The 27427-nt window shown below is 38.9% G+C and overlaps 1 protein-coding gene across 11 annotated transcripts in view; it reads left to right on the top strand.

The window, feature by feature from the left end:
* ENOX1 (ecto-NOX disulfide-thiol exchanger 1) overlaps positions 1-27427 on the top strand; it is a 366413-nt gene that overhangs the window by 314428 nt on the left and 24558 nt on the right. For all 11 annotated transcript variants that reach the window (XM_035553403.2, XM_050715842.1, XM_050715826.1 and 8 more), the window contains 2 exons: positions 9467-9651; positions 26006-26113. In XM_035553403.2, coding sequence (XP_035409296.1) covers positions 9467-9651; positions 26006-26113 — 293 coding nt within the window. The remainder of the gene's footprint in view (positions 1-9466; positions 9652-26005; positions 26114-27427) is intronic.

Raw genomic sequence — 27427 nt, 5'->3', positions numbered from 1 at the left:
CATACGTATTATGAGCAGTAATAGAAGAAATATGACCCAAAAAGGAGAGGAAACAAGATCCCTTTGGTTTGAAGAGGTGACCTGGAGAAACCGGTCTCAACAGGACAGGCTAACTAGTGACTGTCAAAATATCATTTGTAAGTTACATAGATGCCAGTTCTCCAAAGAGATGCTGTCAAGTAAAACAGACCTAAAATGTGACAGGCTTTGATATTTTTTGTAACAGGGGGGTCTCTTCCAAATTCTAAATATGCATTTCAGTTATGTGATGTGACATCTTTGTAGGAAAAGAACAAAGCACTTAATGCTGCAATTTACCTGGGACCGAACTGGGTAAGAGGGAGCTGGAGCATGTACTGCAAAACAAGTTAGAGCAGAGACAAACACCTGGAAATGTCAGACAAGCGGGAATTACAAGTGGACAAAGAGATGGATGTTTGGAGCTGGAGGAGGAAATGAACTGTACAGAACCAGTAAAGAAAAAAAAAAAAAAGAGGGAAGGTATGAAGAGTGGGGAAGAAAGGTTGGCTTAAGGTAGGAGATTAGCCTTCTGTGTTGGAGCCCTTTAGAGACAGTTGGTTCACTCTTCAAGTGTTTTTTTGAAGCCATGAGGTCTAGACCAATGATACTGAGCTGATCTACTGAGCCACTGATCATGTGCAATACTGCAATAAGTAATCTGCATCTTATTCCTAGGACTGGATAAAATGGTGAGATCAACTTCCCTTGTGTTTTTAACTGAAGTTCAAATTTGTGAAGGCATGATGAAATACAGAGAGCCAGTAGTAATTCACGGTCTAGAAAGTCTGGAAGCTACTAATCCAGAAGCTTAAAGCTGAGGTTTTCAGTTAATGATCTCTCTAGGGCTTTCAGTAAAATGTCAGATATCATGAGACTCATCATAACGTCACAGGAGCTGGCAGCACCACTCTCTGGGGCATTCTTAGTCCACTGCAGAACCATCATTTGCATGCTACTTCTTGTGTGCTGCTTTGCTGGTTTTGTTATTAGGCCCAGCTGGACTGTAATCTGCCCTCCTCCCCACACCTTCTTTGCTATTTGCAAAGCGGTATGCTTCGTTACACAAGAAATAATAAGCCTTCATAAATTACTTGGTGAGCCACATATATTGCAAACCTGGAAGAGAACAGTGCTATTGCTGAAGTCTGCTAAGCAGGATGAAGTTTTGTAAACTGAGAAAATCTCTCTTCAGAGAAATGCTTTGGTTTCTCAAATCGTACATCTGTGTGTCTTGGATGGGATGGATAAAATTGCCGTTAAATGGTGGTGGAATTTTTCTTTCTTTCTCCTTCTCTCTCTCTCTCTTTTTTTTTTTTTTTTTGGCAGCATCCTACCATCTACTAATTGTTCACCAGCAAGTTTTATGTGAATAGGGAGTCTGAAAATAATTCTCATGAGTATTCAATTTGAACATCTGGCATCATCATGAATGTAACTGGTATAATGAGTTTCTCTGCATTGAACATAAGAAGCATGGTGAGGAAAGGACTTTGAAGCAACTGCACCTGAATAAAACAGGTTTTGTAAAAAAGTAAATCTCCCTCCCAGTGTGCAGGCCTTAACTCCCACTAACATTAATGACAATAACCCCTCCACACATAGGATAATTAGTGCCCTTGGAGTTTAAATTTGCAGGTACTGAGACATTCAAATGAAGTGTGCCTAACATTAGAAAAAATGTGGAAATTGCTTCATTGTTTGGTTACATTATGTCTGAAGGGGAAAGAAAAAAACCGTTCATGGCAAGGTTAGCTTATAATTGCCCCAAATTATTTATTTTTATACAATTCTAATTCTGTTTTCAGAGTTTATTCAAGCTAATTTACTAGCTGCTTTCAAGTTTTAACCAAAGTTGTTTTTTCAAAAAAATAAAAAACAAACGCCAAGTGACATGGTCTATTGGTGTAGAAACATGGGAGAACAAAGAAAGAGACATTTATTAAAGAATGTGGTATAGTAATAATGTTGCTTTTATCAGGTAATATTAAATACATTTCTATGCACCCATCATTGATATTTGAATGTTATTTATGCTGTTGATCAGGTACTTGGTAACCATCCATAAACAAGAGTGTCCTCCAGGAACTCAAAGCAATAGATCAAAGCCACCTGAAATACTGTAGAAATCAGGTGCTTGTCATTGTTAAAAAGCTGGACTGAGAAGATGCCTCAAAGCACGTGGGGTGTAGCTTAGTATTATTCTTCCAGAAAGCTTCTTGGAAATACCACCAAAGTGTTGCTTTCCCAAATGCCTTTGAGCTATGAGAACTACAGAGTGTAACTACAGAGCAGATTACAGAGTGTAACTAATACTCGTTCTCTGTGCTCTTTTTGTGGTAGGGTTTAAGAAAGTCAGCTATGAGACAGGGGCATCTATATCTGGGCAGTTATAGGCAATAACGGTCTCAAATTCCCTTCTGCCAGGAGCTGAGAACTAATGGCGATTATAGAGAAGGAGCTTGCAGAGCAGACGTAGGTTAAAGCTTCTTCATTGCTCATTGTGCCTCCCTCACCTCAGAAACTATCGTTTTCCATCTGCAGTAGGGCCACACCTTCCTTCCCACCACCTCACAAATCTCTTGCAAACCCAATGTTTCCACCCCTCTCGAGTTGTGGGTCACTCATTGGCACCAACTTGCATACACTGTGCCACTGAGAGACCACACTCAGATCCTCAAACCCTAGCACAAAATTTGATTTCCTACAGACTGGAGCACTAAGAGTCTTATAGGGCATAAATGAATGAGGTTCCTTCTAGTGTATGAAACTGAGCTTTTTCCTTCAGGGCAGCCCTAGTCTCAGCTTCACCCTTTCCTGGCATACACCTGTGCCCATTACCCACTTTTGAGCTATTTCTTCATACAGTCAGTCACTGTCAAAACCCTCACCTTCTTTCTTGTGCCACCACCACGAGCCCTACCATGCTTCCTTTTCTCTTCACATGTTGACCTCCAGTCCAAAATTTTCTTCTTTCACCTAACTCTTTCTAGATTCTGGCCTCCACCTTTATTCTGCTAAAATTCATACCTAAATCATGTGACCTTGTGTTTGAATTCCAGGAATAACTTTTCTTTGGCCCTTTCTTGAGCCCTTTCTCAAGTTAACATACATGTCATAAAATCATTTAGGTTGGAAAAGACCTTCAAGATCACCAAGTCCAACTACAAAGTTGTTTCCTAGGTACAAAGACGTGGCTTCAAATACTGCTTGAACAGACAGGACTCATTAGCATTTCAGTTTCTTAATGTTTGGGCTATCTGAAGACAGCTAAAAAATCCTGAAATCCTGAAGACAGCTAAAGAGGCACTAAAAGTTGTCTTGCTAAGATGGTTATTTAATTTTTTAAGGGTTGTTTTTTGTTGTTCGTTTGTTTTTTGTTCTTGTTTTTATTTGAGCATAACATCTGCTTCACATGTAATAATTTAATATTTAATAAAAAAAGGATGCAATTATGGCTAACTTCATAACTTCATATGGCAGGGGAGACAAACAGGCACATCGCATTAGTGAAATGGAACTGGTGCATAGATCATAGAATCACAGAATGGCTTGGGTTGGAAGGGACCTTAAAGATCTCCTAGTTCCAACCCCACTGCCATGGGCAGGGATGTCGCCCACTAGACCAGGTTGCGCAGGGCTTCATCCAACCTGGTGCTGAACAACTCCAGGGATGGGACATCCACAGCTTCTCTGGGCAGCCTGTGCCAGTGCCTAACCACCCACTGAGCAAAGAATTTTCTCCTAACATTTAATCTAAATCTCCCCACTTTTAGTTTATTCCCCCTTGTCCTATCAATGTCTGCCTATTGAAAAGGTCTCTCTCCATCTTTTTAATAAGCTCCCTTTAAGTACTGAAAGGCCACAATGAGGTCTTCCCAAAGCCCTCTCTTCTCCAGCTCTCTCAGCAGATGTCTAGATTCAGTGGTGTCTTCCATTGAGAGAGTATGATGATCTACATTGACATTCATTCTATTTAAAGGTTTCCCCTAGTATATTACTGGAAAGAATAAGAATTTTTAATATATTTTAGATATCTGTAGAGTAAAGTTGATATAAGAATTGACTATTATCTTCAAATCTTGAAATACTGTTTTATCACAGAATCATGGAATATCAGCTAAGACCTTCAAAGCTCTACATCTGCTAAGACCATCTTTCTTACTAATGACAACTGTCACTATTGTATAATTTATCCTGTTTTCCACAGCAGAAAGACATACCTTATGCCCTCCCAGACCCTCCACAAACATTTTTCCTTGCTGACATTCCCCTGGCTGTATTGCTTCACAGTTCACTTATTTGAAAAACAAGCAAGCTAGATGGAGGCCAAGGATAACTTTTATGTTTATATTTATAGTTGTGAACTTTATGTCCTTATTTCTCTTCTCTTGCATTTTTTTCAATCCCTCAAACTGGAAACACTTTCAAGTAGTAGCTGTTTATTGCAAGCTGGTTTTTTTTTTGGGGGGGAGGGAGGTGGGACACACTGTAAATGCTTTGCAATGGAATGATGCAGACAAAAAATTACAATAATAACAGCCATCATTTTTGACTTTTTTTTATGCTTTTCTTGTTGATGTTATCAAAAAAGAGCATTATATCATTTTAAACCTTATTTTCAAGACAGAAAATTAGAATAATGACATTGGTAGAACTCAGGTGTAAGGAAGGCTTGGAAATATGTTCATTTATTTTTATCCATGTCACTATAACAATACATTGGCTAAAGTTCCAAAACCCTAAGAAATTCTGCTAAAGAGGTTAGACTGAAAGTCTGAAGATAAACAAATAAGCAAAGAAGTTGTCAGTTTTACGATCCATTTTTTTAGAAGTCCAGAAAAATCTATAGGAAAAAAACAATCTGTAGAAAATCTACTAGCAGGATGTGAGGAAAGTCTATGCTCTTGAATTTACAAGAGGGTTTTCTATTATTGCCATTGTTTGCTCATTTGTTTTTCAGATATTATTTCCAGTTTGAGGCAGATTCTTAAGATAAGCTGCTGCCTATGCATTTCAACCAGGAGTGTCACCCATACATGAATTAGTACTCTGTCATTTATATTAAATGTGATGTTATTAATGTTATTAATGCCCAGGTGTGCTTTAATAAAACTGGTAGAATTTTTTAATTCCAAAAAAAATATATAAATATGAATGCAGGGTATTTCGTGGCCACTGTGACATGATGTGTTATAAAATATTACAATTACACTTTATCACCTGTGTAGACTTACCCTATATTGGCTCCAGTGGGTAACTATTATGCATTAAGTTAAATGCAATCACAGAGTACCACTATAAGTAAATGCTCATGAAGAAAGCACTCACCTAACAGTATCTGAAATATATGCCCTAGAAAAGTAATTTTTAATTTTTTTTCTGAGACATCAAGAGAACATCCCTAGACTCAGCGGATCCTTCAGTCGATTTCTGATCAGCCAGTCACTTCTTGTTTTAAGCAGACTGCCTTTTTGCTTTGGGTCTAATCCAGATCCACTACATGGAGCCAGTGTTGGCCACTGAGGCTGTTGCTGAACTCTGCATAGCACCCCTGCCTCTACACAAGCAGATCACACTAACCTCTTGCATGTCTTCAAAATATCAATGAGAAGGCTTCCCCTGCCTACATATGTCTGATCTTTCTCTAGCTGCTTCTCTGAGACTAGCAGGTGTCATTTGGCATCCCTCAGTGAAAATGTTATAAAGCACATATTGGGCTGGTTGCCAGCTGTGTTTGTTCAGGTACAAATATTCTCTTCTGCTTGCAGCACAGCAGCTATTTGGGATTCTTGTCAGAGTTTTATTTTGATCTAGCTTCCTTGTATATAGTTCTTTTGTAAAGGCTTTCAGCTTTCATTGTCTTTTTATCCTAAGAAGATTTTTAGCATGTCTCAGAGAGGGATTCTGTAGATGTGTATCTAAACTACCAAACTTAAAATGCAATCAGAAGTTGTAAAGAGATAAGCTGAGTAAACTTTTTCAGCAAAAAATACACTCATCAGTTTTATCAATGAAGTCATAGAAAAAAAAAAGTGAACAAATTTGAAAAATATTTACTTTTTAAAATGCAGATTACCCTCTCTGCAAAAACTCTCCGTCAATTTTAATTTAGTATTAAGTGAAGTGCTTTTCTATATGCACAAAATTTAAACAAACTGTTTTATTAGGGATCAAAAGCAGCATTGCTCTGAAACCAGAATGATTTTAATTCACTAAAACATAAATAACTTAAAATTACAGTCATGTTAGGTCAACACAAAGAATCTTTTTGATTTTGTTTCACATTTACCCAGTAAATGAAATGGAGCCCCTGGGGCCTACCAGATGCCTTTCTTTGACTTAGTCTCCACTTAATGACTTCTTTACTGACCTTTTTGTCCACATGTTAGGAACAGAGTATTTGTAGTTTAAAATTAAATAACAAAAGAACTATGTATATGAACACCATATCATTTGTGGACTCATCTTTAAATAATTCATCTGAAAGCTTGTGACAGTTTAGTATTCTATTATATTGCTGTATGTGTTGCATCCTCCCTATTTAAGGACATATTTCTACCTTGGACTCTGTCTTTAATTGCTTACTGTGAATGGCTAGGAAGATCACCAGAGTGTATAATGATGTTGATAAGGTCTTGCACACCTCTGGAAATCCTGCCTAATATCACAAACTTATCTCTGTTGTACTCTTATTCCCACACTTCAGGTTGTTTGCGATATTTTCCTTTTGCCTTAACATAGGTTGTAACCTCTTCCAAACACAGCCTTTGTCTTCCAGTATCTGGAATCTAGATTGATGGACATCCATCCTTTGATGGGACTTGATGGTAGTACTGCAATGTAACTATTATCATATAGATATGATATGCTAAAAATAATTTAAAATAATAAAATAATGACATTCATAGATGCAACTGATTTTTTTTAAGCAGTAAAAAATCTGTATTTTATTTCTAAAGGAAAAATGGGTTGTTTCCTTAGAATGTGATTTGCTGCATTTGGATTTTTTTTTATTTATTTTTTTAATCCCTAACAGGTTCATCACCTATAGGTTGATTATTTACACAATATGTGTAAATAATTTCCATTTCCCCTAATTTGCTTCCTCTGTAGCAGATTTCTTGTGCTGTCGCTAGTTCCACTCAATAGCCTGAATATTTGTAGGAAGAAAGAAGGAGGAGTTTTCCAATTGGGCCATGAAGTGGCCAAGAAAATGCACAGTGGCTTTTCAGGTAGGGTGGCCTGAACCTTGGCTGAATCTGGGTCCTAAACTTCATTTCCGCAGTGATGGTAATTAACAAGTACGTACACCTCACTCCCTCTACTTATGCAACAACTTTCAGAAATTTTTCAAGAGCTGGATTAAATGATGGACAGCAGATGAATGACTGCTCCCAAACCACTGTAAAAAATTGACTACACCTATGACAGGTACCTTGTGCTCAGAGAGCACAAGGATAGGCAATTTCTGGCTGGAATTGAGTATTGTGTAAAAAATGTTATTTTTTTGACTGGGAATAGTCTAATCGGTAAGAGGAAGAGAAGACAAACAAATGTGCCATTTTATCTTTATAATAAAAAAATCTTTTATAATTTATCAATTATTTACCTCTACATAGTGCAAAGAGGACCCAAATTTTCATGTTGAAAAATTTGGTTCAAATCCACTTCAGAAATTGAAGAGCAAAATTTTTATTTGAGTTTTTGTTAGACTAAGGTTTTTATTTGATCAGCCTCTTTTTTTTTTTTTTTTTAACATAATTTGTTGGCTCTTACAAAATTAAAAAAAAAATCATCCTCTTATTTATTTGCCCATTGGACTCATCATTGCAATTTCTTGAGGGTAAATTTTGTCATGGGAAGATGATTACATGCTTTTCAGAACAATTTAATTGGATGTAACAATACTGTAACTCTTAATAAATCTTCCAGAGGGATTCTGTAGAATATCCAAATTAAGCTCAATAACTAATCCACATCTATATTTTAATACCAGCTAACTGTACTTTATTTTGGAGAATGCTTTTGTATTATTTTAAAATTAATAAAAAATATCTCAGATAAAAATAGATTTGTCCTACCAAAGATGAAACATTTTTATTGGTAATGAAATACTGTGACATCTAAAGCTGTTATAATTTCACAAAAATGTTGAATCGTGTTATCATAGGGAACAGGGGACTCTATCTGTGAAAGGTCTAGTCAAGAGAGGCCTAACATTAAATGAAGTTAATACACAATTTCTGATAATTTGGAGTTTAACCATACTGCTATTGTAGGTGGACAAGAAAGAATTCTGTAATATCAAGCCTGAAATCATTTAATCAGGAATGTAAATCAGTTATGTGCTTCAGTTACCAAATGTTGATAGAATTGGCTATGGTAGATTGTTGTTTTTTAATTACAGCTGCTCTGTAATGTTGTTGTGTTATCAGGTTCCAAGGAAGAAAATAGTATAGTATGGCACTGCTATGCCAAATGACCACTGATACTGCCAAGTATAAATACTACCAGGGTGGGTTCTTCTATAGGATGATAACCACGCTCCTAAAGCAGTGAATGCCACACTTCCCTATATGTATTTATGTTCAGATAATTTATTTAAATAATGTTCCTACTACATGCTTTATAGCCCTCTGCCTTTTGCTACACAAATTTTAGCTTATATTGCAGACTGTGCAAGTCATTTGGCAAATGTAATTTCCATCCCTGCATACTAATCGATTTCTTCACAAACACCTGCTATCAGTTATGATAATAAAAATGCCATTCTAAATTGAAAAGGGGCCAAATGGAGCTTCCTAAGGAAATGACTTAAGTGTCTTTCAATGCCTGTAATGTAGTAATGTTCTTGTAGTGCCAACACTTTTTCTGATCATTTGCATTTTATATAATTTTACTCTATTACATCATTTTTCTGTCTAAATGGATCCTTATAACCATTGCTATGAAGTAGTTCATGGGGAGATTGGAGAGGAATTTCTGTGTTTCTTCTCTCACGGGATTAAATCCAGACAACTTTACATAGTCTAAATTCCTTAGCAGAGATCAGATTGAATCTGCACTATACTAGTATAAATATTAAATGATTGTATCAGATTCTATAACATCACTGGGAAAATATTGCAAAGTTGGGGGGTGATTTGCTCTTGGATTGCATGCCAGTTTCCTCTTAAACTGTAAGTCTAAATTTAGCAGCCAGATTGCATGTAGGATTTGAATTATCCAGGGTCACTTTATGGCTCCTTCCATCCCATGAAATAACTTCCCAGTGACAGTCTTTGCCAGAACCTAATCGTTTTCAGCTCTACTAGGTCTTGTCTCAGCTCTGAAATGTCTCACTGGCTTTCAGCTCTATTGTCATCTCCCCTGACAATGTCTTCTGCATTATTTGTAAGGAAACAATCCGTTTTACTGATTTCTTTGCATTTTCATTTTCTCTTAGCACTAGCTGCCCAAGCGTATGCACTTAAGGAAGAGAATGATAGTCTTCGATGGCAACTGGACGCTTACAGGAATGAAGTGGAGCTTCTGAAACAAGAAAAAGGGCAGCTTTTTCGAACAGAAGAAAGCCTTACAAAAGACCAGCAGCTGCAGTTTCTACAGCAGACAATGCAAGGCATGCAGCAGGTATTGCTATGGAAGAAAAACACGTGTCTTCTTTTTTAGGAAAGTGGTGCCAAGGAGCTGTGCTGTATTCAAGGCTATTAGCTATGAATTATTAGTCTTATTTCTCTTCAAAGTCAAAATCATGCAGATTTCATTTGGGGGGGAAGGGAAGGAGAAACTGGGGACATTTGTAGGGACAGTCATTTTAGTAATCACTAAATGCATTGATCACTCAAGGAAAATCCTCATGCATGTTGTACTTATGGGCAAATTGCTTTTGTACATCCTCTTTTTCTCTTCTCACTTAATCCAATTAGCCTTAATTCTGCATGGAGGTTCAAAAAAGTTTTTCCAGTGCTCTGTGGCACCTTCATTTGCATTCATCTGCATCTTTAGATGCATCTTCACTTCTCAGCTTTCTTTTCCTCTCCTGCCTCTTGTTTGAGGATTTCAGACATCTCCAGCTTGTCCAGACAGCCCTTCTGCTAACTTACAAGTGGATAGTAACATTGGTGTTATCTCCCAATATCTTTTTTTACGTATACTGAACCATGTATGTAATGTTTCCACTCAGGCAACATTTAAGCGGTTCAGCGCAGCAACAAAGCTTTCTTCTGATGCCAGTCAGCCATAAACTGCAATGTGTCTTCGCAGGGGGGGGCTCAGTTTATCATACGCATTATCCCTCATCTACCAGTGTGTTCTTGACATGGTGCAGGGGAAGACTTGGCAAGCACATCCAGACTGTTCCCACTGCTTCATCTCACATGTCCATTTACACGTAAGCACTTCTCTTTCAACTTGAATGTGTATTACTTCTTTCCTGCCCGGGCACCTACATTCAGCAAGGGCAAAAAATAAATAAATAAATAAAAGGCAAGGGCAGTGGCTCACCATGACACTACTCTGGTCATCCATCTATGATGAACACCTCTCCTGTGAAGGAAAGCTGAGAGAGTCAGAGTTGTTCAGTCTGGAGAAGAGAAAGCTCCAAGGAGACCTGACTCTGGCCTTTCAATACTTAAAGGGGCCTTGTAAGAAATGCGGAGAGAGACTTTTTATGAGGGTCTGTAGTGATAGGAAAAAGGAGAATGACTGTAAACTAAAAGGGGGGAGATTTAGATTAGAAATAAGGAAGAAATTATTTACTCAGAGGGTGATGAGTCACTGGAACAGGTTACGCGGAGAAGCTGTGGATGTCCCATCCCTGGAGGTGTTCAAGGCCAGGTTGGATGGGGCTTTGGGCAACATGATCTACTGAGTTGCATCCCAGCCCATGGCAGTGGGGTTGGAACTAGGTGATCTTTAAGGTACCTTCCAACCCAAACCATTCTGTGACTCTATGATTTAGAACAGAGCTGCACAGCTATGTCACTGAAGAGGTTAATTTTGCCTTGTTCATGAGTGCCCTGATGCAACACATGTCCTCCTCAATCATTCCTGGTTATTAGATTCCAGAAGAGGAGAAGTCGTACCCACTTCCAGATTGTACTAAGCTGCTTTTTGTGACAAAACTCCTCAGCCAGAAGATATTAATTTACGTATGAGCTGCCTGCCTGGCTGGATTAGGAATTGCATTGCTATCACAGTACCTATCAAATCCAACCAGTCTACAAATCCCACTTAACACCAAATAACAGAGCACAACATAAGCCTAAGTACTACACATGTGTTTATATGAACATAAGCCCCATCTAAGCCCTCATAGTTTTATGAAATCAGGGAGATTTAACATCTAGTGGAGTAATTCTGAAAAAGAAAAAAGAAAAAAGAAAAAGAAAGAAAAGAAAAGAAAAGAAAAGAAAAGAAAAGAAAAGAAAAGAAAAGAAAAGAAAAGAAAAAAGAAAAGAAAAGAAAAGAAAAGAAAAGAAAAGAAAAGAAAAGAAAAGAAAAGAAAAGAAAAGAAAAGAAAAGAAAAGAAAAGAAAAGAAAAGAAAAGAAAAAAGAAAAGAAAAAAGAAGTCATTGATCATTTGAGCATGAATCACTAACCAGAAATACTCAAGGTTTCAGTGTACTTTAGATATGCTTGAGGTCTGTTCATGATGTTATCCTTATATAAATGAATACTTAAATATCACTGGCTTCATTAAATTTAACTGCATATATAAATATTGTGCTAAATTTCAGCCTGGTGCTAATTCTCCATTAAAATTAGTGAAAATTAGACACAAAATACTACTAAATCAAAATACTAGAGCCCTAATGCTCATTTTGCATTATTATAATTTCCTACCTGGGGTCTGGATGAAGGATAATCAAGTCTGGAGAATATAAATAGATTGCTATTGTATCTTCAAGCAAATGTTAATAATGCAAGCCAATAACACAGAGTGACTTATCTCTTTGTTCAGCTGAGCAATGGCCACTGTAGTCCCTGTTCCTCTGAGAATATTTATGTTTGTGACAATTTTGCTGTGAGGTTCTGAATTTTTCTGTTTTGCCATCTGGGGGATCAAACCTACCAACTCCCAATGGGATATAATTAGAGATGGCCCAAGGAGCTGGAGAAGACACTACAGATAATCCAGTCTGACAATATGCTGAGGAGGGCAGCAACACAGAGGCACAAGAGGTGGAGTTCAGAATATTTGGTGGGGAATTATCAGTCAATTAAGCAGCTGGATGATGGCTTTGGATTTCAATGATTAGCCGTAGTCATGATATCTCAAGACCTTTGTGCTTTTCATGCAGTTCGTCCATGAATATTTAGAACTAAAGCCTTGATTTAGGTAGACTTTGTTTTATCTCAGCTTGGTTTTGTAAATGTTGAGAGATGACAACCTTCGCTGAAATCCATCAGTATAGCAGGTGCTCAGCATCTATGGAAATCAGTCTCTCTATGAAATATTAAACATATACCCAGGACTTGAGTGGTAATAATTTAACAAGAAGACCTGTATTCTCTTTTATCCTTTGTATATATTAAAATTAATTTCAGACAAGGTAAACTGAATGCCATTGAATTCCCAGGGCCTACATATATGTCAGCATTAAAAAAAATGTATTTCACCTCTCTCTTTCCTCTCCATTCTCCCCCACTCTTTCATAAAACTCTTTTTTCTTCTAACTTCTAGAACTAGAGAACAATTGATTTGAGCTGCAGTCTGAAAAGCAGATTTATCTGAGAAAAAGTGGATGCATTTTCAGAATCAAGAATTTTTTTTGTAAACATATTTGGTGCCAAACAATAGCAAATAACACAACATCGATGTATTTTTAATGTACTTCTACCATCTGGACATTTTTCAGGATTATTTCCCACATTTGAAGGACTGATGAAATGAATGTTTATTTTCTCTTCCATCAATCCTACTGCTCCAAAGGAGCATCAGCAAAATCACATAGATTTTTGTTTATAAGGTGTACCTTACAGGCAGTAGTAGCAACCTGCCTATTTATTGTGTCTGAAAAAGAAAATCCTTTGGACTAATGACGTTGAACTTATGGGGTTTTGAGTCAACTTCCTCCATAAAACTGTGTCACAGTTTAATTTCATACCCACTGTGAGATCTCAAACAAATGGAAGTAATGTCTTGTATCCATGGTAACAAATGAGATACACTTTACCTGATTTTGAGATGGAAATTGAATTAACTTGTCACTGCCGCATAGGTGGTATTGCCTTCAATTTATTTCTATATGAGAACACACATACCAAGCAGATCACTTTTCAAATGGCTCTGTTTTTCAGCAGTGTTTGGTATTCTGTAATAAAGTCTGTGATCATAAGGAGGGATGTTTTAGTTATAACTATTTTTACAATACTTCACAGCACAGCTATAAGATATTTTTAATCTTTTCTCTTTTTCTGGAATGTTTTACCAGATATATGACTATAGGTAATGCAGAAAATAGCACCTAGTAGTGTTGCTTAATGCTTACCATTATGAAGACTTGGATTTCAGTGTGTTAATATCTTGTCCAAATTTTAACCATTTGGGTTTACATATTCCATGTGGAGTAACAAGTAGAGTCTTGAAAAATTCTCATCAAAATCTGTCAGCCCTTCCAAGAACAAAGTGAAAAATAACTGTTTTTCTTGTTTGTTGTCCACCGAATAAAATTCTTGAGGAAGTGCACTTTTCACTTTCATGCTTTGAAAAACTGATTCAGAATTTGACAGTGAGTCACTATGGATTCAGTGATGTGGTTCCCACATCCTTTATAAAATCTGCCTGAAACTGATAACATTGCAAGCCTTTGAAAAGTCTCAGTGTGCCACATAGGAGATGTCAGTCATTAGCACATGTCCAAATCAATTTTACATCTTTACGGGGCAGCCAGGGTTGTTTATGAACCATCTCCACAGCACAGCCACCAATGCAATGTTTTAAGCCTCAAGTTAGTCCTGACCTACAGAGCACGGTTCAGGTCCTGGAAATAATCTAGCTCCTTTAGCATGGGTCTCTACTTGAACTAGTTAGCTCCACCATTCTGTCAGGCTTAATTGGCCAAAATGTGTTGCCATGCTTGCATAGCAGTACTAAACTGGTTGATTTTCGTATAGGCTGGTAATTCGGTGTGGTGCTTCACTGTGTCATATAAATATGCCTTGCTGATGTTCTTTCCTCTCATAACTCCCTAAGCATGATCCAATATAGGCTGAATGTAAGCTCCTGCAAGCAATGGTGTTATCCAGAAATCCCCATTTGAACCATGCTTCCACCTATCTTTTCTCCAGGAAATGTACCCAAGTGCCTACAGTCCTTCTGTTGCACATGCTGAGTTTATCTGGGACATTTAAGAGGCACCTCATTGCCCAGGTTCCCAAAGGGGCCTGATTCATTCGCTGGGCTTAGGTTCATATTCCTAACATACCGTGACAGCATACGCTCCTCTTCGTTGGTGGTGAAGCATTAAAGCCTAGCCACGGGGTTATTGCATGAGCAGGGGATGTGTGGAGGTGCCTCACTTAAAATCAGTGCTCAGGATGAAAAGCAAGAACAATAAGAAAAGTCGTGGGTGGTAGGCATAGGGCTGACATACAGGCTGATATGCTGCTGCCAGTGTCATCGACTCTGGTAGCTCTGGATGTCTCCGCAGGAATCAGAACACATTTTGACCCTGTTAATGACCCACATGGGTGTCACTCTGATGCAGCACAATGAAACCTCTTTTGTCTCCCCCCCCCCCCCCCCCCGAACAGTATCAATTTCCCTCCAACAGCAATGCAGATTGCAAACCTGAGTGCTCAGAAGGCAGGAACTGCCAGAACTACTGCCTGTGTGTTTTGCTCTGTATACCTCAGGGACCCTTCCCTGTTCAGTGCTGCAGACAGGGAGTGCACAGTTAATCATCACCTATTCAATACGTCCCTGGCCTTGTTGTTCAATATGCAACACGAGGTCTTTCTGTGAAGGCCACATTACTCATGACATTTCCCATTGAGAACTAGCTTTTGCAGTTTACTAATCAGTTAGCATGCAAAATAAATAGTACATGCATCTGAAAATTATATGTCTGATCTCAAAGGGCTCTGATAAATGCCAGATGACTAGAAGTCATTTCAGGGTTTCTGTGTTCATCCACGGGAAGACAGTTTGCTCTGTGATATGCCTTACGGTTGTGGTCAGGAGAAGAGCTGCTGAAGCACATTGCAGCACCTTCCTTTTATTCACTGCTCACTCATCCTGGAGGACGGCCAGGGTACACTTTGGTGAAAAGGAACTTGGGGTACAGACGGCCTCCACTGTATGGACAGTCAGTGTGAACTGGATTGTGTCTCTTTTATCTCAGTGAGTTGGCATAAGGGTCATGTCTCTGTCAGCTTTTAAGCAAGACAATATATATCAAACATATAGTAACAAATTCAAGTAGAAAAGCCAAAATTAGCTAGTGTTGGCTTCACTGTGATGCTATGAAATGAATTTGATTTCTACCATTACCAGCCACTGGAGCAAAGCTAGTCCATTTCCACATCTCCTCTATTTTTTTTTCTACAAAAGGTGACGTTACTTAGGTCCTTCCTAGCCTATCCTATATGAATATGAGATTTTTCTCATTCAATTAATGGAAGAATTTACTCTTCCCATGGTCCACTCTCATTCACTAGGAGCAGAAAAGCACATTTCTGTCCAAGAGGGTTCAGTAGTAAGTAGGATGAGGAGAGACCTACTTCATCATGAGACCTTCTTTCCACATCACTTTTCCACCACCTTTCCATCACTTATCCAACTTCAGTAAGCCTCAGGTGACATTTAGGTCTGCATCTCTCAGATTCTTCACAGATGTTTGGTTGTTAACTGCCACAGTCATTCCTTTCTCTCACCTGGAAACTTTGTGAAATGTCAGAAGTCACAGACGTATTTTTTGTTGGCTGAAAATTGCTGAATACAGTGTCATGTGAGTGCTGTGATCATTGTAACGACCATTTACCCTTAAATATAGGTAGGTTCTATATTAGTTTAGAGCTGAAAATAGCATCATTGTTGAATAGATGGAGCATGTTATGACTATATTTATTAATATACCCTAAATGCAAAGGAGCTTTGCAGTCTTTTTTTTATCTAACTACCTCTTGCACACCGAACATCTATTCAGCACACAACCCAGACAATGTACTTATGCGCAACTATAAACTGATTCTTCTCCAAATGCAGTATTAAAGAGAAGAATAAATAATAGAGATAAAAACATTACCCCTTGTATTTGCTTTTTACCTGCTGAATAAATAGACCAGAATAATTAAGTTGGAAATGTTTTTATTACTCTTCCAGTATGAATTCTAATTAGATCTTTCTGTTTTCCTAGAAAAGCAGCACTGGGGTAATAACGGCAATATTGATCATTAGAACATTACTTATAATTTAATATGATACAAGATAAAAGCAAGAAACTGGAACCCAATGTCCAAATGTTCGCTTCCAGGTCCAACTCTTCTTCTTTTACCCTATGGTTGGTATGTAGAAGCTGGTAAGAAATATGTCTGCTTCCAGGACAGAGACAAATGTTCCCATAAGTATTCTTTTTGTTCTCTTCTGCTTTTTAAGGCTCTGTACAGTACTGTGCACACCCAAACTTCCAGAAAATACTTACTCTTTCTGATTATATTAAAAAAAAAAAAGCAGCTGGCAATTAAATAATAATTTTTTACCAGATTTCAGACAAGCCAAATAGGTTCTCCTCTGTGTTTAACAACCTTTCCTTATGGAAAGTAGTGTTTAATTTCCCATTTCTGCACCACCACTTCAACAGTACTAGGGAAAGTATAAACAAAGGCCTATAGATACTCTAAACACTATCTTCTTGATAGCTGTTGTAGTGGTGAAATGGTGGAAGGTAGCATCTTTTTGCCTGCTGCTGTAGTAAAAGTAAAGTGAGATTGGTAGGAAAAATAAACACTTCAGAGAGAAATAATCTGGTGCATACATTCAATTTAAAATATGAAATAAATCAGCTACTATCTTCATTAGCACACTAGTGTAAGCTAATGAAAAACAAGTCATATCAGTTGTACAGTCTAGCAATCTTATGTGGATTCTTTAAAATATTCTAAACAGTAGTATCGGCTTGCTGATTACATAGGTTCCAAAAGTATTTGATGCTTTCATACAAGGAGCCCTGCTTCCTCAGCAAGGAACTAAGTTTCAGTGGGAATAACAGAAGGCAAATTGACTCATGTAAATTGTTTTCCTAGTTAAAATGTGTCAGGTCTTTTTATCCTCCTTTAATATGAAGAAAATATTTCTTCTTGAATAGGAAAAATCAAAATTAAAAAAAATAATAATTTGATTTGCTAAGAAAGAGTGTGTTGTAACATGCTCATTTGCAGTCCCACAAAAGAATAGATGTGGTCATAAAGTTCAAGTGCTGTTGCCTAGTGAGGAGGTACCTGCAATGGCCAGGTACAGGTGAAAGGCTGGAGAAGAGGAGGTTGCTGTGAATGAATGACCATGTCTTCTCTTGACTGTCCGTCATGCCAGGTGCCAGGTGGTTGTCTTCTAGGTTATGAGGGCAGAGAGAACCTGACACTCATCTGGGATCAGCCCTCTTAATTTGATCTGAATCAGAGCAAACTGTGAGCCCATCTGCTCACTCACCCATTCCCAGTAAAAGGCAAGGGCTAATATAACATGCCAGTGACCTCATTTAGCAAAGGTAGGAGGGAGCTTTGCTGATGAGGTGTAACTGCTTTGTCCAAACTTCTCCCCTCTATAAGGCACCATCAAAATCAAAGACCTTTGGTAATCTGCTGTGAAAATCAGATCCCAGAGAGAATCCCTTATGCTAGCAGTAAAAATCTATTGCAAATTGTGAGGATTTCAATTCTAGGAGGAGGGGCTGATCCTGTAAGATCCCTAAGGACTTCAGTCTTTTCTTCATTTAGTGTAACAATAAATAACTGACCTAAGACTGTTTTTCCTTCTTGATTAGAGCAAGAATAATGCTTAAAAATTACTTGACAAAGAAAAGCTGCAGACTTAAGACATTCATTGCACCATCCAAATTCTCCTTTTCATCCAATCCCAAATACTGCCTCTCGTAGTTAGTATGTCTGAATTACTATGCCTCACAGAAACAAAAGAAACTGAGGTCTATTTATCTGGTATCTATTAGGTATTCTTTAGCATCATAGAATTAAGTAAGTCAAAAGGGACCTCTGGAGATCATGTACAGCATCCCCCCAGCTCAAAGCAGGGTCAGCTCTGGAGCTGTCTGTTTGCTCAGGGCCCCATCTAGCTGTATTTGCATTTCCTCCAAGGATGGAGGGTCCACAGCTTCTTTGAGCTCTTGCTCCCATAACTGCCCATACTAACTGTGGAATGTTTTCCTTATATGTAGTACAAATGTTCCTCCTTGTGTCTATTAGCCCTCAACCCTTACCTGAGAAGAGCCCAACCCCTTCTTCTCCGTAACCTCCCTTTAGGTAGTTTCAGTGTGTCCATCTGTCTGTTTTCCTGCTTGACTTATTTCTGTGGGTCAGTCCTACCTGCTCCTGTTCTGAGTGCCGTGGAGATGTTGGACCTCTGTAGTCAATCTCATAGCAAGGGGAAGGGAGCATGACAAACATTTTTCTAAGGAGGCAGCAGGACAATGTTCTTCAGTATTGCCTCGATACATGCTCACCCATCAAGTGCATGCCCAGCTCCCCAACCCCTTCGGAGGTGGCTAACCTGCAGAGCTAACATGTTCACCATGTTCTTTTTCTCTACTCAGAACCAGAATAGCTTATTTTACAGGTAGCGTCCCAAAGCAAGCAGGAGCTGGGCTGTTGATCCACATGCAGCTTTTCACCAGCTCAGGCCCAGGGCAGGGGGGATCAAGGTTGGGACTCCTTTATCATTGCAAACCCCATGAGCCATCCAAACAGTGTCATCCCTATAATTTCTATGACACAGGTGGTCCCTGAGAGATGGTAGGGGTGAGAAGCACTGATCTATTGCACTGCAATTCCCTTTGCTCCCTTAAAAAAATCCACAATCATGCTCTTTATTTTAATAATGCCTTGTCATACATCAGGATGGCACGTATGTTGCCCTTACTGCTGCAACATGGCTAACTTCCTCGAGGGCTCATTTCTAAAGCTTCTTTGACTTGTCTTTCACATTCTCCTGTTTCCTTGGTGATTTGTCTGGCCTCATCAGCGTCTTGTTACTAATGCATATTTGCTCAGCTGGGAAGTCACTTTCTCATTATTCAAGCCTGCCATGTGCTGGCCATTTGTGATATGAAATCTTGTCTGTCTTAGAAATAGACACAAACACCCTTCCAGCCTGTCCACAGAAGTACTGAGAGAACAATCTGTGTTTTTGTTTTGCAATTGATCATGTGTCTGAGATTTCATTTTGATTTATTATTTTTTTTTCCTCCTACTTAAGGAGGAGTCTACCAAGAAACATTTACCATCATTCCCCTCGTTATTCGTGATCAGCCTCTAAGACTTTTGAAACACTTTTTTTCCATGCTGATTTTTATCTTTTTCCATCTACCCAACTCTTTTTTTTTTCTTCTTTTTCTTTTATGAGATAAAGTTCAAACTGGCACTACAAAACTTGTTTTTAGGAAGAAAAAGAGAAAGAATAAAACTTCAGAAATGGCCAGTGTAAATTGGTGCTTTAATTTTAGATGATCTCTGCAGTCGTTCCAATGACTACGATTGCAAAAATTTTAGATCTCCAGTTCTAGTGTACTTAGGGGAAATTGTTGCCCTTTTACACAGGTGAGAACTGCTTCCCCAGTTTTCTGTATAGTGTGAAGCCTTAGTTTTTTCAGGACTGAAAAAGGTAACCTTGGGTGGGAATCAGCCTACCTATTTGAGGCACATGGGCTTTGCCTTCATTTTAGACACCTAGTAAACCAGATCTTCCCATTTTTCCTGTATAAGGGAGTAAATATACTCCCCATAGGTAGTAAGTGGAGAATAATATGCTACCCCCTAATATCATATAGATAGGAGAATTCTGTTTACCTAAGTTCACTGGGTGTCTAAGATGTCTGTTCAACTAAGTTTACTCGGTTAGGCTGTATAACACCATCCCACTTTAACTGATATCCTCATTTCAAAACAGTTTGCCACAGATCTTTTCTGGACACTCTGCAGCTACTCCAGAAGCTGGAGAAAGAGTCCACCTGTGGCCAAACTGACTTGGTTTGCTGAAACTGCCTGTTACCTGTGATCAAAGTCAGTGCTCCTACCTGAGAGACCTAATTTTCATCCTTTTGTCTGATCTTCTTCACTTCCATTTCTTCCCTCTGATATTTCTTTTCAAGCAGCTGTGGAAAATAAAAATAAAAATTAATAATAAAAATAAATAAATAAATAATAAAGGGCAGGAACAGGACCATTCAGCAGTGTAACTGTTAAACTTGTGGCAAATGTTGGTTTTCCTTTTTCATTGTTCTGTCAGTCTTACATCATCCTAAGTACTGCCTCAGGTCTTGCGGTCTCTTCTGAGTTGCCTCCCTTTTCTTAGTGTACTAAGTTGATGGTTTCACGCTGGCAAACATGCTTTCCTTTTGAGATCCTTCTCTGTTTTGCTAGGCTGTGTGTTTGCCTTCCCTTCTGGATATGTCCATAATTTATATTTAAATGTACAGATGTAACACTGCCTTTTGGGGACAAAAGAAGAAATGTGGGCAGGGGGGTGAAGAGGAAAGAGAAGGAATGTTTCGTGATACACAACAGCCAGCTATTACTTTCCCTTTAGGACTTCTCATATATTTCAAGGCACTGTTTGTTGTTCAGTCGTTAGCATTCTTGGCCATGCTGGCACCGCATTGTACACAGTCTGAGTAATTCATCTGGCTTCAATAATGCCATCTATATTTAATGTTTCAGAAGCTGTGAGGATTGGTTTAAGATGGTAATTTTCTGTCTGCACTTTCAAGATCTATGCAACATGGGCGGCACTGAACTGTTGCTGACAGAGATTCAGCATTGGAAGTTGGAATGTGTGGAAAAAAATAAATAAAATAAAACACACACATGTCCCTCCCATATAAAGAAATTAGCTACCCACTTATGAATGGGGAGGAATTTTGTCCTCATGAATGAAGCAAGCTTAACATTGGAGAGGGATCTTTTCCATTTATAAATAGAGCAGCTCCAGAACTGCCAATGGAAACAGGAAAGCTGTCTTGCATTTTTTGTGTAAAATACATTTCTTGGCATCTAGAGAGACAACTAGTAAGTTAATTCTTGTTTTCTTTCCTGTCTCCTTTCTGGAAATGCTAATGAAGGGATATTAGTGATGTTTACCCACCTGATGTTGACCTACTCCGGGGCTTCACCTCTTACGGACAACCCAGCAGCCATGGTGACAAATAGTTTTGTTTGCATGGACAGCAGCTGAGCTTCCAGAGCAGTGCTGGTGGCACTCTGGGCTATGTGTGTGCCTCTCTCCGGGATCCTCAGAGTTCCATACTCCTTCAATTTATCACTCGGTCCTGGACAATTTTCCCTGCTGATTTCAGAAGCAGACTTCTTCCCTTCTCCTTACCTTTACCTTCTTACCACAGCATGATGTTGGACATTCCCCAACCTTCCTCAAAGATCTTCTCACATTAACACTCCCTAAATCAAGCTTTCTTTGTATCAGGTTTGTTGTGGGTTGTGTACTCTTGCCTCTGGTAGCCTCTCCCTTGTCTTTGGCAGAAGGCTGCAGCCAGCCTCTCCCCTCCCCGGCAAGAGCAGAGGGCATGCACTAAAGCAAGGATAATATGTCTGTCTCTCTGTAGTGCTGTCTCTCCACCATGAGATGCTTTTCTGCCTCCTGACACTATGATTTTGGTTCAGAGAAGAGATCCTTGCATAAGTGGCAGGGGACTCCCAGACACCCGAACAGTTGTATGTTGAGGACTGCTGTTTTGGAGGGCAATAGACAAATGAACCAGGAATTTCCTGGCTGCATAGCCAAGAAGTCACTCCTTTTCCTGAGAAAACTGGGGACTTATTGACTGACTGCCATGGCTGTGCCACAAAACTAGGGGCATCAGGGCTTAAAGGAAATGTCCAGAGAGGTGAGACAAGACGGAAGGAAGGGACGTTTTGATAGCTGTGCTGGCAGAATCTCTGAGACAAGCCAGCAGGACACAACAGGTGGGAAGCGGGGTAGCAAATGTTGTGTGGGTGGGTGGGCACAGGGGGGAAGCTCTGGCAGAAAAGCTCGATGAGATGGTGAAGTAGGTGGAACAGGATCAGACAGCACAAACAGTAAAACCAAGGAGAACAATTTTTTATTTTAATTGATTGTAGTATTTACTTGCATGCAATCTGAAGGGCAGAAGAAATATCTATAGGATCAATTTTTAATAAGCACATTTATGTGAAAAAAAAAATAATTCTGAATAATTAAATACCATCGTCTTGGCATCATTCATTAAAATTGTTATGGAATGGCTGTCTGTTTATAAGTAGGCATGACAGCAGTTACTGTTATGAAACTTGCCTCATTCCTGCCAGTGTAAAATCTTCTTTCCATTTGCTTCTAATTTTGCCAAACGTCACGTGTTTGTGCTGAAATTTTTCAAGCTGATTGTCTGTCTCAGTCTGGTACTTTTTTTCAGTCAAATCTATTTTGTCATTTCCCAAATTAAGACTAGAAGGGACAAATATGTTGTTTGGCAGGTATAAGTCCTTGTTACTGGTTCTTGTTGATGGCATCAACCACACAGGAAAAAGAAAGCTCTGAACCTGACCCATGCAAAATGAGCGGATTCTGCAGCTTTTAGAGATAAATGTCAGGGAGAGAAAAAGAAAGAAGGTTAAAGCCCCAGGGAATGACTGCAAGTTTTAAACAATTCTGGCATCTCTGGGGGGTGGATGGGAAGGTCCCAGTTCTGTGAATGAAAAACCTTATGTGTGACTGGGAATGTGGTACAGTAGTTACAGATGCTCTGTTTTCCATCCCCGTGAAAATGGGGCCCATTGACTGTCTTGAAAATATGAGCCTAGGGACAAACTGAGAGCCTGCAGTAGTTTACAGTTTAACTATTAAGACTCCCAGAATGTTTTATCTCATGTCAAATGTTTTGCAGATCATGCTACAACCAGTATGAGCTGCAAATCCATGCAAACTGAGAAAATTGGATGTTTTCCTGGGATTCCTGTTCCTGGCTGGTCTGGAGCCAAATACAATGATGCAGAGCAGGGAGCATCTCTCCTTGTGCTCTCATATTGCATCTGCCACACCACTTCCTCCCATGCTCAGCCAGCTATGAAAAATTGCCTTGAACACAAAACATAAAGTCAAGATCAAAGGAAGAGGGATATAATTAGACTAAAGCACAGTTGGAGATGTCAGTGGGAGATGTGAAGATAAAGCTGTAGTGGTTTGTGAGCTGGTCCATGATGTGTAAGACTTGGCTATGGAAGAACCATGGAGAGGTTAGGATGGGGAAGGTGATTTTAATTCGTCTGGTGAAAGTATAACAAGTTCAACCTATAAGTGCTTCCAGGCCTATAAGGCTTTCCAGTGGCAGAGATTAACTTAAGACTCACTTGGGGTCTTCCAAATAGGAATTTCCATTGTTCAGAAGGATGGGCTCCAGGGTTTCTCCCAGAATCTGGAGTAAAATCTCTGAAACAAGATGAAGGTTTGGTCTGGAAGGTAGTGATGGTGTCCTTGGACTTAGATGTCTATCCACTTCCTTCAGAGGCTGTGGAGCAGACAGGATCTCTTGTGTAGTTTTCTCTGGACTTCATAGTACCTGTAGCGCTGCACTAGACAATGATGGCAATAAAACCTCATAATTCAGGATTTCAACTTGTTGCCTAGGGAGGCAAAGAAGTTCCATTCTCAGGTACATAACTGGCTAAATGCATTCCTGGCTATATGTGAGGATCATTTAATTCATTTTGGCTCCTCACTTTGAATTGTCAGAGACTGGTTGAGACATAACTACTCAGAGAAGACACTGAGGTGGAGAGAAAAGACTCCTTTTCCTTAAAACGCCCTTGCCCTGTCCAGGTGTGTAAGGACAAGCAGGTTGCAGTTGTGAAGGAGAGGAATTTCACCAGCCCCATTCAGGTGACACTTCTCTTTGCCAAAACTCTGCTGTCTCTGCTAGTGATCCTTGAAAGAGCTTCTGGTATCCTTCTGGTGTCTTGTGTGATTTGTTTCTCTCCTGAGGATTGGAGTCCCTTCTTTCTAAAGTACAGGCATCAGCTAAAACTATCCTGGATGAAGATCAATGGTCTGTTATAAACATGAGGTTACATGAGGTGACTAAATTGTCCCTTTGGGGCTAGAAGGTTATGAAATGTATGGAAATCTGTAACTGTGCTAAGGAGCTGCATGGATAACAATGTGTGACACATGACAGTACACATAAATTCATTTTATCTTCTGAGAATGTAGGGAGTGGTACCCAACAGGCAAGATGAAGACAAGTCTGAGGTGGCAATCCAGTCCCCATCAGGAACTGCCAGAAGTAGAGATTTCTGTGCAGAAGTTGGTGGGGCCTCACTGGAACAGAACTTGCTATTCATGTAAAATCATGAGATCTGAAATGCTTTTGTGCTGTGGTAGAGTGGATACACATACCTGAAGGCCCTCAGTGTCTTGTAGGCCCTCAGGGAGCAGTCCAGGTGGCAATATACATCAAAGAGCACACCTAACTGGATAGCAGACAGTGCAAGATATAATCAGACCTATACCCACATGGATTTTTACATCTGTGGCAGACAGAATTCATCAAACTGGTGTTCACTTACACAAGAAATGCACTGCCAATAACTCTGTCAGGCCCTGAAATGTCAAGTGTTTCCTAGCAGCTCTGAAAACAATAGTGGCACAGAGTCCCTTTGTGCCTGGGACTTCCAGTGTTGTGGAACAAGGCCAGGGGCTATTTCTACTTTTGTTGTGTGCAACATATCAAGATGCTGAACACCTACAACATCTGTTTGAGTCAGAGCTACCCATCCTAAGCACAAGCATAAACTAAGCCTTAGATGCTTAGACACATAGTTAGATCGGTAATCCAAGTTATTAAAGCAATTGCTTGCTCAAGTAGTCCTTGGAAAGGAGTGTATGCAGAGCAATAAGTTGTGCAAGAAAACCAGAGTTTCCCTTCTTGATCACCAAGGGAAAGCACTGTAAACTCCTTTTAAATCTCTTAGTTGTCTTCTCTTGCTCTTCAGCAATGTATATTACCCATAAAAATAAAAATATATCATTATTACAGATTAATTAAATCTATTGACCTGCTCTTAACAGTTACAATAAATCTATGCAGAACATGAAGCTAGCCAAGACCAGGGAATGTAGGCTTTTCAAGATGTCCCTACATCCCAGAATTGTCTTCATAAAATATGGTTTTGGACATAGTTTTTTTGTTTTGACAGTTCAGATCAGCCGTCTGTCTTCCTGAATGATATATTGATTGTAGGGCATCAGTCTTCCTTGTCTAATAAAATATCACAGCATGGTTAAGAAAAAAAAAAAAAAAGCTTTTGTCTTCTTGGCAACTCAATGTGAAAGCTTTCCAGAATATTGCTTTGGATAGAATGAAAATGGCTTTGGGCCAATGACTAATTATATTAAAAGGCTGTGCTTTTAAATTATTTATGTACCATAGTGTTTACCCTAGTATTATTAAAACCACCGCATACACTTCTACAAATAAGATTTTGGTTCAGATGAATGTGACAGTCCCTCCGTGGGTGATATAGTGTACCAGGAGTTTCTACTTTAATGTAACAAATAGCTTAACACACATTAACAGATGCATTACTTGTGGAGCACTGCTGCAGAAGGAGATGCAGATGAAAATAATTTACCTCTGGTCCATTTAGACACGGCAGACTATGCAACAATAATAAATGTAGGAGCAGGCTGCAAAGCATTGTTTGAAATGAAGATTTATCAAACTGAGTGTTTAAAACTGATTTTGATCCAGACTGTGCTAACCACAACGTTCTTTTGTTTGTACAGCAATTGCTGAGCATACAGGAAGAATTAAATAACAAAAAATCCGAGCTGGAGCAAGCCAAGGAAGAACAAACACACACACAAGCGATGCTTAAAGTCCTTCAGGAACAGGTGAGTGCTTCTCATGGAAGAAAAGTGCTGTCTTAGCTATGCTAAGGGGATGGAGAATGCATGGATTTGCCTACAAAATGCATAGGATTCTGACCACTGACTGTGTTGTGAGCAAGACATAACATTATATAGTCCATGTGTCTGCTCTGATTAGCATTTGTGCATGCAGCTGGGGCTAACAGTTTAAGAAAACAGTGAAAGTGGACCCTTATTTTACACTATGCAGTAGTGAATTTCACATCTGAAGTAACATTTCCACTCATTCTACATAGATATCAGGGAAATGTGTCGTCTCTCTGAATAAATAAAAAAAAAAAAAGGGGGGGAAGTTAAATATGCCTGAAAAGCAAACATATTGGAAGCAACAACAACAACAACAAAAACCTCGTTCTTTTAAGACTAGTATTGAAGAAAAAGAGCTTGCCATCTCCTGTGTTATATGTGAAGGTACGAGTATACAGAAAAGATTATCATGATGGCATTAAAAATAGTAGTTCACCAATGCACTTATTTAAGCAGTGAAAAGCAAACAACTGTAAATCTGATTCTTTAATGTTAGCCTTCTTTGATACTAAGGTGTTCTATGACACTGAGAAGTGTATTTGATAGTACTGTTTTATAAGCAAGGTAAGATGGGTAGTTACGCAGAAAAAAAAGGAAATCTGGAGCTAGATCTGTAAATCTGGAAATGAAGCAGTGCACACTGTGTGCAAGCACAGTGTGCGCAAATACATGCGTTGTGTATAAACCACATGGCTTGGACACACTGAAATTTCAAATCCCCACCTGTGCTGCATAGGCACAGTCTCTGTTGTGAGACGTATTTTTGTCCTTTATATATAAACTTTGAGCTAAAATATTTAGCGAGTTGGTTAGTATCTGTAGCTTAAAGACTGCAGGTTCTGAACTGCTTTGATGGCAGAGATTCAAAATGACGATAGCTCTTATGTTCAAGAGTTTTCAGCATGTATGTCTGAATATGTCTGCAAACAGATTTAAACATTTAATATGCGTAATGGGAAAAGTAAATGCTATATGTTCTTAGCACTTATGGCTACAAAGAAAACCTTCTAAATGAGAACTGATGCAGGACTGCATTACACAAAATGCCATGAGGAAGAGTGGATTAGGTAACAGCATATTTATAAACACAGAAACTACTAGATCTCTTGAGTTAACTGCATCTCTTTTACATTTTCACATGGCATTCAAAGTATAGCATCATAGAATAGTCAAAAAAAATAATGAAATTGCGTGGTGTTATTTTATATCTTGGTAGCAATTAAATTCTGCAAAAACATATAGGAATATCTC

The sequence above is a fragment of the Cygnus atratus genome, chromosome 1, assembly GCF_013377495.2.
Source record: "Cygnus atratus isolate AKBS03 ecotype Queensland, Australia chromosome 1, CAtr_DNAZoo_HiC_assembly, whole genome shotgun sequence".
Lineage (NCBI taxonomy): Eukaryota > Metazoa > Chordata > Aves > Anseriformes > Anatidae > Cygnus > Cygnus atratus.
This window is presented reverse-complemented; position numbering and strand designations above follow the sequence as displayed.